The sequence below is a fragment of the Mandrillus leucophaeus genome, unplaced genomic scaffold (genome assembly GCF_000951045.1).
Source record: "Mandrillus leucophaeus isolate KB7577 unplaced genomic scaffold, Mleu.le_1.0 Scaffold205, whole genome shotgun sequence".
In the NCBI taxonomy this organism is placed as follows: Eukaryota; Metazoa; Chordata; class Mammalia; order Primates; family Cercopithecidae; genus Mandrillus; species Mandrillus leucophaeus.
In genome coordinates, this window is record NW_012102088.1 from 866,468 (window position 1) to 881,472 (window position 15,005).

Below are 15,005 nucleotides of genomic sequence, written 5' to 3' on the forward strand. Positions count from 1 at the left end.
TGCTCGGACTGTGAACACTACAGACACTGTTCTACTTTAAAATGACATATGCTAAGTGGCTCTTCTGTTTAGAAAGTTGCTACAATCCTAAAAGAAGCATATCTAAGAATATGCAGGAAGAAATAGTATATGAATAAAACACTGTTCCTTACAGGGTTAGACACACTTACTGATTACACAGGCAGGAGAGGCATTTTCTGTGAGAACCAGAGACAGAATTCCACTTTCGTCCTCCTGCTTCGGTGCGAGCTAACAGATGTTTTATCATTCCTGTCGTGGCTCTATGTAAACTCTATTTCCCTCATTTCTTACTGAGCATAATGAAATTCACAAAGCTGACTCTAACGTTCTACTCTACATAAATGTGTGGAGAAAGAAGGTAATGTTTACTAGGTTCTCACCATGGATACAGGCATTTTGTATCTGAATGACTCTCACTACCTAGGTGACTAGTTGTACACAATACTCTCCAAAAATCTCTGTATGGTACCTTACAGCAGCGAAGCTCGTCCCTGGTCCAAGGAGGCTGGAGACGCCACCTCTCAGGCTTCCCCTCCATAGCACGGGGCCATTCCTCCCTGAGGTCCAGGAGAAGAGCAACCTCTGCCAGCCGAGGAAGCGGTGAGAACTACATTACCCAGAGGCCCGTGCGCCAGGCACTTGGCGTGGAGCCAATGCGTCCCGGGGGAGGGACTTTTCCGCTCTGCCCAACTTGTCTGGGCGGGACTTCCGGCGTCCTCCCAGTGGCGGGCACTTTGGCTTGTGTCAGTTCCATCCGCGGGTGCCGGATCTGGACCCAGGTGCTGACAGCGAGAAGGCGCGAGGAGAGTGGTTTTCCCAGCTGCACAGCCGGGGCCTGACGGTCGCCGGCGGTGGTGATTGCTTTGCTCGTGTCCCCGCCCGGATCGTCCACGGCTCCCGGCCCGCTGCGCCCAGAGTCCGATGGCGGCGGCAATGCGGGCCCCGACCCTGGTGAGCGCTGCGTCCTCCCGGCCTCCTCCGCCCTCCCCACCCGAAACTGAGGGGCGCGTGAAGGGTTTTCTGCAGCCGGACCGCGTTGTCCAGCACAGTGAGGCTCTGATGCTGGGTCTCGTTTCTGGTAGCGTAGCAGGGAGCGGGAGAGCGACGGCTTGGAGCTGCGCCTGAGCCAGGAGGCTGGGGAGACCCAGGCCGGCCTCACGCGTGCAGGGAGCAGAGGGTGGGGCAGCGCCACGCTGCATTCGCCCCGCTGAGTTTCACAAGCACACTGAGGGCCACAGCGCGTAGGACAGAAAAGGGGCACGGCCCCAGTCACGCTTCTAAAAGTGTCACAAAAGCTGTTCAGAGGAACTCACTGGAAGGGCAGTGATGATAGCAGGCGTGGAGGGACCTGGTCTTTTTACGAGGTCACAAAGCTGATAAAAGTCAGCACCAAGGACTGACGCCCAGATATAAAGCGGTCATCCCAGGACACCTGGCTCTGGTGTTACACATTGGAACCAGAAGCCCATGGAGCCGCAATGTGGTCACCTGCCTCTCAGAACATGTCTCGTCCCACAGATTGCCACTAATACTTATAGGTCTGTAAGAAGAACTTACAGACACTACAAGGGTAAGTGGAGGAAATCCAGAACCTCACTGATTCCAGCAACGGGATCTGTGGGACTGGGACTGTGGTGACCTGGGATTCTTTACTTACCGCTTTTCCAGGCTTTGAGCCTAGGGACTCTGAACAAAATATGCCCAGGGTGGGTATTCTATGAGGTGGTACCTGTTGCTGGCAAATAATAGAATGAATGTGGAAGTTCGTCCCAGAGATAAGTACAGGTGTTTGGAGCTGCTTGGAGTGAGGCTGAGCTGGTTAAGAGAACCTCAAGTCTCATTTCCTTCTCATGGGAACAGAGAGCAGAGGTACAGAAGCTAGAAATTAAATGACTGTATCGGATGTCTTTGTTCTGGAGATGATGGCAGCAGCGAAGATTTGGAGCAGAAGAGGGAAGTGATCTTCCCCAGGCCTCATGAGGCTCCTGTGGCTGAGCACAGACAACAGACTGTGGGTTTAAGCGAGTTGGTAGCAATACCAAAGAGGAAAGAGGAGACTAATGCAATAGTCCAGGCGAGTGTAGATGATGTGGGCCAGAGTAGTGGCCACAGTGTGGTAGAAATGGTTGAATTTTGGATTGTAAGTTGGCTCTGATTTTCTGGTATTGGGACTGAGAGAGAAGAAGGGATGATTCAAGGCTTTTTGGGTTTAGCAGCTGGAAGCATAGAAGCTCCATCTACTGGGAGAATCAAGTAGATAGTAGGATTACTTTTCACTCAGGATATCAGGATTGTGTTTTGTCCATGTTAAAAATATGAAATGTTTTAGAGAATAAGTAAGTAGCTGTATCAAGTGGCTAAGTGGACACACAGGTCTTGGACTCTGAGGAGGGGTGCAGGATAGAAACTTCTACAAAGAGTGGAGGATAGTATTGAACTAGGATGGAGCCCTATGTCTGTTAGGCCATTTGCATTACTATAAAAAAAATACCTAAGGCTGGGTAGTTTATAAAGAAACAAGGTTTATTATAGCTTATAGTTCTGCAGGCTGTACAGGAAGCTTAGTGCTAGTGTCCACTTCTGGTGAGAGCCTCAGGAAGCTTCCATTCATTGCAGAAGGCAAAAAGGGAGCCAGCAAGACAGAAGGGAGGCACCAGTCTCTTTTTAGTGACCAGGTCTCATGTGAACTTATTACTGTGGGGAAGATACTATGCCATTCATGAGGGATCCACCTCCATGACCCAGATAACCTCCCACTAGGCCCCACTTCCAACACTGGGGATCACATTTCCAGGTGAGATTTGAAGGGGATAAATATCCAGGCTATATCAGTGTCTTACCTTGGGTTGATAATGAAATAGCCTATATTGGTGGCTTAAACAGCAAAAATGTGTTTCTCACAGTTCTTCAGGCTAGGAAATTCTACATCAGGGTGCCTATAGATTCACTTATTTGTGATGGGCTGCTTCTTGGCTTGCAGTGGCTGCCTTCTTGCTTTGTCCTCACATGGCCTTTCCTGGGAGGGAGTATGTGAAGAAAGCAAGGAATCTCTTTCTATTCTTTTTTTTTTTTTTTTTTTTTTTACGGAGTCTCGCTCTGTCGCCCAGGCTGGAGTGCAGTGGCCGGATCTCAGCTCACTGCAAGCTCCGCCTCCCGGGTTCACGCCATTCTCCTGCCTCAGCCTCCCGAGTAGCTGGGACTACAGGCGCCCGCCACCTCGCCCGGCTAGTTTTTTGTATTTTAGTAGAGACGGGGTTTCACCGTGTTAGCCAGGATGGTCTCGATCTCCTGACCTCATGATCCGCCCACCTCGGCCTCCCAAAGTGCTGGGATTACAGGCTTGAGCCACCACGCCCGGCCTCTATTCTTACAAAAGCATTAATTCCATCATGAGGGCTCTTTTGACCTGATGTAAATCTAATTACCACCCAAAGATTCCATCTCCAAATACTATCACACTATATTACGCTTCATTGTGTTAGTGCTTCAACATAAGCATTTTGTGGGTGGGCATGGGACAGAAACTTGAGCCCGTAACATCATAGATCCCATTTAGTAGTGGGATTCCGGGTCATGATGATAATATTAATAGCAGGCCCAGGAAAGGGAGGCGTGGGAGGCACAAGAGGGTACCATACTTGGGTATCTGGATGGATGTTGTGGAAATCACAAACACAGGTTATAGAGGGAAGTGGGCCTAGGAATAATATAGAGAGAGGATACCAGGCAGGTGGCCAGGTTTATGAAGGATGAGTGAACCTAAGATGGATGTGGAGGCTGCAGTAGTCCGTTTTCATGCTACTGATAAAGACATACCTGATACTGGGAAGAAAAAGAGGTTTAATGGACTTACAGTTCCACATGGCTGGGGAGGCCTCACAATCAGTGGAAAGCAAGGAGGAGCAAGTCACATCTTACATGGATGGCAGCAGGCAAAAAGAGAGTTTGTGCAGGGGAACTCCTCTTTTTAAAACCATCAGTTCTTTTTTTTTTTGAGATGAAGTCTTGCTCTGTTCCCAGGCTGGAGGGCAGTGGTGAGATCTCAGTTCCCTACAGCCTCCACCTCCTAGACTCAAGGGATTCTCCTGTCTCAGCCTCCCAAGTAGCTGGGATTACAGGTGTGCGCCACCGCACCTAGCTAATTTTCATATTTTTAGTAGAGACGGGGTTTCGCCACATTGGCCAGGCTGGTCTCAAACTCCTGACCTCAAGTGATCCGCCTGCCTTGGCCTCCCAAAGTTCTGGGATTAGAGGCGTGAGCCACTGCGACCGGCCTTCAAACCATCAGTTCTCGTGAGACTTATTCACTATTGCGAGGACAGCACAAGAAAGACCCACCCCCATGATTCAGTTACCTCCTACTGGATCCCTCCCATGACACATAGGAATTGTGGGAGTTACAATTCAAGATGAGATTTGGGTGGAGACACAGCCAAACCATATTAGAGACCTAGTGGGATTTCAGACAAGATGAGGCTGAAGCCAGACCTCATGCTTTACTGCTCTATGGCCTCACCAGGATCTTATGACTGCTCCTATGCCTACGGAGTTTCATGCAGGCTGGTGGATAAGTTTAGGGGCAGAAGTAGTCATCTGGGAGCATCACTTAACCTTGGGTGGAGGGCCACTGGAATGAAGGGTAGCAAGAGAGGAAGGCAGTTACTGTTTAGTGCAATACAAGTTGGAAAAGGCCATGTGTATCTGACATATGTATGTGGTGCTGGGTAGCTGAGGTTGATGAAAGGAATAGACTCAGGTAGGGAGGGCTTCAGAGCAGGATATGGGGCTACCTGTGGCAGTAGGGACCATCAGAGGTCTGGGTAGTCCTGGAACTCGTTTGAATTTGCTAGCACTTTCTAGATGTCTTGTGCTGAGTAACACATAGGAAGTCAGGAGAGATGCCTGTGTTGTGGGATCGGGGTGGAAGTGGCTGAGGGAGTGAGTTGGGTGAGAGAGGTGTGGTGGAAAGAGTGATGCACATATGAAGAGGGAGTGTGAGCTTTTGTTTCATGAGTCTGGACATTGAGGACATGAGAGCGAAATGTGAACCCAGACCTTCAGTTGTGTTTGGGAGCCATGGTCTGAGGGATTCCAGGAGAATTTATAGACATGAGAATGTGGTTTCTATCTGTCCACCTGCCTGTTGTTGCTATGGGACAGTACAGTGACCAATGGGACCATGAGGAGACAGTGGGCATCAGTGGCATCAGGGCCTGTTGTATTTCCTGAGATGGGGAGGAGGATGAGCCAGGGATGGACGTGGGGGGAATCAACGTGTGGGGGATGGACATATTCTCTGAGGTGGGGAGATGGGGAGGAGGGTGAGCCAGGGATGGACGTGTGGGGGAATCAACTTGGGGTCCTAGGAAAGATGCTGATCATGGAATGAACTGTCCCCATCATAGCAGGGTTTTGTAGCCTTTGAGGATGTGGCCATTCACTTCTCCCAGGAGGAGTGGGAGCTCCTTGATGAGACGCAGAGGCTCCTGTACCATGATGTGATGCTGGAGAACTTTGCAGTTATGGCATCCCTAGGTAAGGCCCTCCTATTCCTCCCAGTGTCTTTTGTGGGTCTCTCCTTTTCCCCTGTCCCTGAGGCAGCTCTGTTCTTTCTTCAGTTAGACCCTGAGCTCTACAGACCTTCCCACTTTCTTGGCGTATGTATTCTGGGGGACATCACCAAGCAAGGCACTCTCCAGACTATCCTAACACCTATTGCCTCTAGGCATGCTGTGAAGGGTCTGGGAGACAGGATCTTTCTCTCAACCTAAAGGATTTGTCCTTGCCTTCTCCATGACAGGATGGCTTTGTCCACTTCTAGGATGCTGTTTGCTCCGTGTTCTGCCTTTTGCTTCTAACTAAAATCTCAAGCTGCCTGTTTCAATAATTGCAGGCATCATGATGGTAACTACTAATTGGTCCATAGGCTTTTCATAAAGATCCACCTAAAAGATTTTCTTGTAACATTATTTTTCACTGCTGTAGTTTGTCATGTGCTGAGTTGCTCTGTGCCAGTGCTGGCTGTGCACCTCTCTGGTCTACCCTTTAGGGCTTGCATCTTACAGGCCCGGTATAGTTGCACAACTGGGATTGGGGGATGGCTCTGGTTGCTTTATGGGGTGCAAATGGCAAGATACTCTCAGAGGAGTCCTGGCCCTGATGAGTGACAACTAAGGGAGGGCAAGATGCTAGGGCTGTTTCTAATCACACCATAAACCTGTCCTGAGTTCTCAGTGATTGGGTGCCAATTCCATAGGACATACATCATTTCTATCTTTTTTTCCTTTTCTTTTTTTTTTTTTTTTTTGAGACAGAGTCTCACTCTGTTGCCCAGGGTGGAGTGCAGTGGCGTGATCTCTGCTCACTGCAAGCTCCGCCTCCTGAGTTCACGCCATTCTCCTGCCTCAGCCCCCCGAGTAACTGGGACTACAGGCACCCGCCACCACGCCTGGCTATTTTTTTGTATTTTCAGTAAAGACAGGGTTTCACCATGTTAGCTGGGGTTTCACCATGTTAGCCAGGATGATCTAGATCTCCTGACCTCGTGATCCGCCCACCTCAGCCTCCCAAAGTGCTGGGATTACAGGCATAAGCCACAGCGCCTGGCCTTTTTTTTTCATTTCTACACATGTTCTGATTTTTATTTCATCCATGACTTCCAGCCCTTAGCTGCTCCCAATTTCTGGCCTCCATGTGTTACCTGTTCCTTCCCAGTGCAACTTCTGAGTGTTCTCTAACACTGACTCACATGTAATATGTTGTCAGATGTGCACATGTTTTTAAATAGTCCTTCCACACCTAGTATTCAGTTCCCGTGGGTTTCTCCTGGGCCTGGACACCAATAATCTGTGCAGGATACCGAAGTCCTCTCTTCTCATCAGGGGAGGAGGTCCTGATAAAAGCTTCTGGAAGAATAGTGAGTCAGAGACCCTACCTTTTCTCTCTGAGTTGTGCCCCAACTTTGTGTCTTTCATCTCATAAGGCCTCCCTTGTTTTCTGTGACTTGTAGAGCCCTTTTTCCCCAAATTGCCACCAGCTCTCGTATCCTAAGAACATTTTCTTAGACTCATTCTTTGTCTGACACACATTTTTGATGTAACTTCTCACACCGTACTGAACCTGCATTTTCTCAGCATTTCTCTTCTTTCAGGTTGTTGGTGTGGAGCAGAAGATGAGGGGGCACCTTCTGCAGAGAGCATTTCTGTGGCAGAACTGTCACAGGGCAGGACTCCCAAGGCAGATACATCCACTGATAAGAGTCACCCCTGTGAGATTTGTACCCCAGTCCTGAGAGACACTTTACAAATGATTGAGCTCAAAGCCTCACCCTGTGGACAGAAATTGTACTTGGGTGGGGCATCAGATTTCTGGATGAATTCAAACCTTCACCAGCTCCAGAAGCTTGATAATGGAGAGAAGCTCTTTGAAATGGATGGGGACCAGGCCTCATTTATGATGAACTACAGGTTCCATGTGTCAGGAAAACCCTTCATGTTTGGGGACGTTGGGAGGGACTTTTCAGCCACCTCAGGACTTCTCCAGCTTCAGGTGACTCCCAGCAGTGAGAGACCACACAGCAGGATTCGACACTTCAGAGTTCCCACTGGACAAAAGCCTCTCAAATACACTGAATCCAGGAAATCTTTTAGAGAAAACTCTGTATTCATTCAGCACCAAAGAGCTGACTCTGGAGAAAGGCCTTACGAGTGCAGTGAATGTGGGAAATCCTTCAGTCAAAGTTCTGGCTTTCTTCGACACAGGAAAGCACACAATAGAACAAGCACTCATGAATGTAGTGAATGTGGGAAGTCATTTAGTCGCAAAAGTCACCTAACTCAACACCAAAGAGTTCACACTGGAGAAAGGCCTTATGACTGCAGTGAATGTGGCAAATCCTTTCGCCAGATATCTGTCCTCATTCAACATCAACGAGTTCACACTGGAGAAAGGCCTTATGAGTGCAGTGAGTGTGGGAAATCTTTTAGCCACAGCACTAACCTCTATCGTCACAGGAGTGCCCACACTAGCACAAGGCCTTATGAGTGCAGTGAATGTGGAAAATCCTTTAGCCATAGCACTAACCTCTTTCGACACCGGAGAGTTCACACTGGAGCAAGGCCTTATGAGTGTAGTGAATGTGGGAAATCATTTAGTTGCAATATGTACCTCATTCACCACCAAAGATTTCACACTGGAGAAAGGCCTTATGTGTGCAGTGAATGTGGGAAATCATTTGGCCAGAAATCTGTCCTCATTCAACACCAAAGAGTTCACACTGGAGAAAGGCCTTATGAGTGCAGTGAATGTGGGAAAGATTTTAGCCAAAGCTCTGGCCTCTTTCGACACAGAAGAGCTCACACTAAAACAAAGCCTTATGAGTGCAGTGAATGTGAAAAATCATTTAGTTGCAAAACTGACCTCATTCGGCACCAGACAGTTCACACTGGAGAAAGGCCTTATGAGTGCAGTGTATGTGGGAAATCTTTTATCCGAAAAACCCACCTCATTCGACACCAGACCGTTCACACTAATGAAAGGCCTTATGAGTGCAATGAATGTGGGAAATCCTATAGCCAAAGCTCTGCCCTCCTTCAGCATAGGAGAGTTCACACTGGAGAAAGGCCTTATGAGTGCAGCGAATGTGGGAAATCTTTTACCCGCAAAAATCACCTCATTCAACACAAGAGAGTTCACACTGGAGAAAGGCCTTATGAATGCAGTGAATGTGGGAAATCCTTTAGCCAAAGCTCTGGCCTCTTAAGACACAGAAGAGTTCACGTGCAGTGAATGTGGGAAATTATTTTGTCACTTTTTTTTTTTGAGATGGAATTTCGCTCTTGTCACCCTGGCTGGAGTACAATGGTGCAATCTGGGCTCACTGCAACCCCCGCCTCCTGGAATCAGGTGATTCTCCTGCCACAGCCTCCTGAGTACCTGAGATTACAGGCACCTGCCGCCATGCCCAGCTAATTTTTGTATTTTTAGTAGAAACAAGGTTTCACCATGTTGGTCGGGCTGGTCTTGAACTCCTGACCTCAGGTGATCCACATGCTTCGGCCTCCCAAAGTGCTGGGATTACAGGCGTAAGCCACCATGCCCAGCTTGTGTTGTCACATTTAACACAAGATTTCCCAAAGAAGAAAGGCCTTATATATGCTGTGAATTTGTGTGTTTTTGTTTGTTTGTTTGTTTTAATTTGGTATGATGGCGCTGGAGGCTAGCCTTTGAGAAGAGCCTTCTTCTGATGTGACTCATGTATCCAAACATCTATGGATTTCCCATAAATTTGAGGTATGTGGGAAGCATGTGTAGCTATGTTGTACTCTCTAAACCTGCCCAGGGACCTTACCAGATTCATATCACTGCCAGTTTCTGTGGCTGAAGCCTTTTCATCTCTACCCCCTGGGAGACCCACAGAGTGTGCATCAGTCACCACCCTAGCATGCTCAGGGAGGCAGCCTTCTTCCATTAGTTGGAGGAAAGTATGAGTAGTCTAAGCTCTTAGGGGGATTTCTCATTTCCTCCTCTGGCTACATAGTGCATGTAACTACCCCATTGTTGGCCCCAGGACCTGACCTGAATTCTGCTGGCAGCTTCCAGAGGACTGCCTTTTTTGAGGACATTGTTGATCTCAGGCAATGCTTGTGATGAAGCATTTTTTAGCTTCCATCATGTACCAGGAACTGCCTGTTAACTGGCTTGTGCAATGATAAAGGCCTTTTGTTTAAGAACCTTTAATCTTGTAAGTTGTATTAACTGTGGAGTAGTTTGGAGACATAATAGGACTCTGTCAGCTTAAAAGGGTATATAACATTTGTGGGGATTCAAATTTTGTTTGCCTCAGACGGGACAGTATGCTGACAGAATATAGCTTTTGCTCCATTTTTGGCCTATTTTGCATTGCTACCAAGGCTTTCTAGGAGACACTGCAGGGCTTTCTGGTTCTGATTTTTGCCTGCATGTGGGCTCAGAGGTCATTCTGCAGAGGGGGCAGTTGTGACAACTTCCATTGTTTCTGGAGACAACACAAAGTTTTTCTTGTTGATTGAGGATATCACATAATGCCCTGCAATGTTTAGAATCCCTTAATGAGGTCCTGTGAAGGCGCTGTGTCCCTTGAAACACAAAATTCAGTGAGCTAGTGTCCCTAGGTATAAAACTATGGGGCTGGAGGGAAACATAATTGGTAAAGAAATGCTGTGTTGAATACTAGGGAATGGAGGAGACTGCAGCAAATTACATGGACTGTTCCTCATATAAAGCTTCATCCGGCCGGGTGCAGTGGTTCACACCTTTAATCCTAGCACTTTGGGAGGCCGAGGTGGGTGGATCACGAGGTCAGGAGTTCAAGACCAGCCTGGCCAAGATGGTGAAACCCCATCTCTGCTAAAAATACAAAAATTAGCTGGGCATGATGGTGGGCGCCTGTAACCCCAGCTACTCGGGAGGCTGAGGCAGAGAATTGCTTGAACTTGGGAGGCAGAGGTTGCAGTAAGCCGAGATTGCACCACTGCACTCCAGCCTAGGCAGCAGAGTGAGACTCTGTCTCAAAAAAAAAAAAAAAAGATCCATTCAGGCCAGTCACAGTGGCTCACGCCTGTAATCCCCACACTTTGGGAAGCCATAGTGTGCAGATCACTTGAGGTCAGGAGTCAGAGACCAGACTGGCCAACATGGTGAAACCCCATCTCTACTAAAAATACAAAAATTAGCCAGGTACAGTTGTGCATGTCTATAATCCCAGCTGCTCAGAAAGCTGACGCACCGAGAATAACTTGAACCCAGAGGTGGAGGTTGCAGTGAGCTGAGACCACACCACTGCACTCCAGCCTGGGTGATGGAGAGAGACTGTTTAAAAAAAAAAAAAAAAAGACCGGGCGCGATGGCTCACACCTGTAATCCCAGCACTTTAGGAGACCGAGGCGGGTGGATCACCTGAGGTCAGGAGTTTGAGACCAGCCTAGTCAACATGGCGAAACCCTGTCTCTACTAAAAGTAAAAAATTAGCTGGGTGTGGTGGTGGGCACCAGTAATCCCAGCTACTCAGGAGACTGAGGCAGGAGAATCTCTTGAACCTGGGAGGTGGAGGTTGCAGTGAGCCAAGATCACGCCATTGCACTTCAGCCTGGGCAACAATAGCGAAACTCCGTCTCAAAAAAAAAAAAAAAAAAAAATTATCCACAGATGTTCCAGTGACTATGACTGCAGGATCACTGTGTGCCTAAATCTCTAGAAATGTGTGTCTTGTAGCTCAAGTCATTACTAGAGACAACACGGGTTTTATGGATTCCTGTAGCCTCTCTGGCCTGTTTACTTCAAGGCCATTGCTACATAGACAATAAAAAAAAGATGAAGTCAAGAGAGATTCAGTTGTCCTTGGTCCGACTTTTGTCATCCAGTAGCAATCCTCTTAATGCTGGTGGAAATGGCCTTCATTGCTCACCTGTATTTCCTGCCACTGAAGCAGGGCTGCCTCTACGTGGCCTGGGAGCTAGACGGTAGAGTCAATAGAGACTTAGTAAACCAGACTTTTTGAAGTGTCAATGACTGAGATTGTTAATTGCATCCATTAAAAAAAATTATCAAGTTATAACTGATGTGGAATAAATTGTACATATTTAAAGTGTACAACTTAAGTTCTGACATAAGTGTAAACTCATGGAAGCATTGTTGTCATCATAAGAATGAGCATATCTCATCTGCATATTTTACTTTTGCTCTTTTATAATACATTCCAGAATATGCAGGCAACTTTTGACATTCCTTTACAACTGATTGACTTGAATTTTCTGGAACTTTATTTTAGACATCATAAAGCGTGTATTTTTTTGTGTGGTTTTATTTATAAAACTTCTCCTTAGGTAAGGGCCTGAGGTTAACTTTGGGGGTGACAGATATGTCCAACACCATTGATAGGGTGATGATTTCAAAAGGGTATATACGTGTATGTGTGTGTGTATGTGTGTATATATATATCTCAAGACTTACTGTTACACTTTAAATATGTGCAGTATATTGCATGTTGATTACACCTCAATGAACCTATAAGAAGTTATTCCATTTAAAAATCTGGGCCTCCCACTTCTGTTGGAAACTGGACAACTTGACAGCTTGCAGTGTTTTGAAACAGCGTGGATTGGGTGTCTTGTTTCCAGCATATGTCCCATGTTCCCCAACACTGTTCCTCAGGAAACAGGGAGGAACAGCTGTTCCTCAGGGAAAAGGTGTTCCTCAGCACCTGCTGAGTGGCCATATTCCCTGAATGTCAGAAAAATAACAAAGTGACTGTTTTGGACAAAATTCTGAGCTTAAAACCTTGCCTGAATCAGTAGCCACCAAATTCATTGTGCACATCTTATAATTTCCAAGAACATACATATTAAGTGAATATTTTTATAATTGTGAAATGGTCTGTTCAGGGCCCTCATTCCTCAACCTTCTTTTTCAACCACCCTCTCATTAAGGAAGCATATGTATTAATCATGGTTTTTGTTTTTTGTATTATATGTCTTGACATCTTAAAATTCTTGCTGGTTACAGAGAGACTTAGCTCACTGCAAGCTCCGCCTCCCGGGTTCACGCCATTCTCCTGCCTCAGCCTCCCGAGTAGCTGGGACTACAGGCGCACACCACCTCGCCCGGCTAGTTTTTTTTTTTTGTATTTTTTAGTAGAGACGGGGTTTCACCGTGTTAGCCAGGATGGTCTCGATCTCCTGACCTCGTGATCCGCCCGTCTCGGCCTCCCAAAGTGCTGGGATTACAGGCTTGAGCCACCGTGCCCGGCCACTAATTTCTAAAAATAGTAAACAACTATCTTGGGAGCAAGTCAAGCCAACCACCCTCTTTATCTAACGCTTACTCACCAAACCAATACTTTCCCTGCACTAAATCGTCCCAGCGTTACTGCCAGTGAGTTTGCAGCAGTCCGCAGCAATATTGGTCCTTGCCTCCTCAGAAGAAAATTCAACCGAGAGGGCAGAGGTTGGTTTAAGGCAGAGGAAGAGACCAAGGCAAGTTTTTTTTAGCAGGAGTGAGAATTTATTAAAATGTTTTAGAGTAGGAGTGAAAGGAATCAAAGTACACTTGAAAGAGGGCCAAGTGGATTACTTGAGAGGTCAAGGGCCCCACTTGATCCTTGGCTTGGAACTTTATACATTTGCTCATTTCCCAGGCTCCCTGTTCTCCTCCCTTGGGTAGGCTGTTGCTTGACTACTGCATGCACAGTGGTCTGCCAGCACTTGGGAGGGGCCGCATGCAGTAAATATGACTGTTTACTGAAGTCATACATATACTCGTTTGGGGTGATTTTCCCTTACGAGTCAAGCACCCCCAGAGGAAGGTCAAATACCAGTCAAATTTTGCCATCTTGCCCCATTTTGTGCATGCTTGAAACCTTATCAGAGATTGCGGTTCACTGGCTCTGGGTGTCTTCTATCTGTTGGAAAACTCTTTTCCTTCCTGGTACCAATCATGGCCGCTTACATCTCAGAGGGATAGTTTTATGCTCTCCTGTCCTTCACCCAATGAGAGCTGGACATCTCAGGGGTCCCTCTCTTGTTCTGTTTATTATCTCAGAGGAAAAGATTTATGGATTGCCCATCCTTAATGCCAAAATTGCCTGAAATTCCTGGGGTCCCTCTCTCCTGCCCTACTCATATCTACCTACTCTAACACCAGGGTCAGGGTATGAGGCCACTAGAGACCACCCCTGTAAATCAAAGCCAACCAGCATTATTCAGACTAGCCTGTACTCAGCTGTTTGCTCTGATCTGCCTTGCCTTTCCCATGGAAAACACAATAAAGGATCTGGCCTAGGTGCTCCCCTAGCTCTTGCTTCTTCCTTTAGGCTAAAACCTGTTCCTCCTGTGGCCCTGCATGGCGTACTGTACTTCTCATTTCTAGGGGAATTCTGAGTAACATTAAACTTTTATTTCAGTGGCATTGAGCTCTCCATGTCCTTTTCCAATAAAGACCCATCCACAAATTGGCCTCTCTTGGCTATGTAATATTACATATCATTCCAGCACTTCTCAGTGCTTTCACCTCTTTTCTCCATTATGCCTGCCACATTATAACACTCCATATAATTTAGCATTTTTTTCATATTTCCTCCTCTTTCTTTTTTTTTTTTTTTTTTTTTTTTTTTTGAGACGGAGTCTTGCTCTGTCACCCAGGCTGGAGTGCAGTGGCCGGATCTCAGCTCACTGCAAGCTCCGCCTCCCGGGTTTACGCCATTCTCCTGCCTCAGCCTCCCGAGTAGCTGGGACTACAGGCGCCCGCCACCTCGCCCGGCTAGTTTTTTTGTATTTTTTAGTAGAGAGGGGGTTTCACCGTGTTAGCCAGGATGGTCTCTCGATCTCCTGACCTCGTGATCTGCCCGTCTCGGCCTCCCAAAGTGCTGGGATTACAGGCTTGAGCCACCGCGCCCGGCCTCCTCTGTCTTTCTTGAGTATAGCGTAAGCTACTGCGGTCTGTCTCTTGTTTTGTAAATGTCCCATGCAGTTAAGATAGTGTCTGAAATACAGTAAGTGTTCCTTGAACATTTGTTAGAACTATGAATAAGCATAATACTACAGCATCCCTGTTCACATTAACATTCTGATAGCACTTTCTAAATGTTTTCTTTACTTCTCCCTCCAGGTATTACTGAGTGTTTTCAAGAATGAAAAGAGGCCTGGCATGGTGGCTCACATCTGTAATCCCAACTTTTTGGGAGGTTGAGGTGGGAGGATCCCTTGAGCCTAAGAGTTTGAGGCTGCAGCAAGCCATGATCATGCCACTACACTCCAGCCTGTGCAACACAGCGAGATCCTGTCTCCAAAATTAAATAAAAAATATTACATTTTGGAGACTAAACCCTGCTTGTGGTCATAGTTCTAGCACAGCTGTGTGCTCAGCTTCATTTGCTCACTTCTCGGAATTCAATGTCTCCTGCTCAAATTTTGCTGTCATCTTAACCGTTTTCACCTATGACAGATATGTGT

At 47.0% G+C, this 15,005-nt stretch overlaps 1 protein-coding gene across 2 annotated transcripts; it reads left to right on the forward strand.

Moving 5' to 3' along the window:
* The first annotated feature begins 722 nt into the window (after positions 1-722).
* ZNF530 (zinc finger protein 530) lies at positions 723-14,877 on the forward strand. Of its 2 annotated transcripts, XR_001006043.1 has the most exons (4): positions 723-972; positions 5,427-5,556; positions 7,172-9,312; positions 14,662-14,877. XR_001006043.1 is itself a non-coding variant. In XM_011979684.1 (3 exons), the coding sequence occupies exons 1-3, from the start codon at positions 943-945 to the stop codon at positions 8,806-8,808; spliced, it is 1,797 nt and encodes a 598-aa protein (XP_011835074.1). In that variant the 5' UTR covers positions 723-942; the 3' UTR covers positions 8,809-9,753. The 2 variants fall into 2 exon arrangements, 1 of the variants encoding a protein (XP_011835074.1); XM_011979684.1 differs by lacking the exon at positions 14,662-14,877 and having other exon boundaries at positions 7,172-9,753.
* Positions 14,878-15,005: the final 128 nt, after the last annotated feature.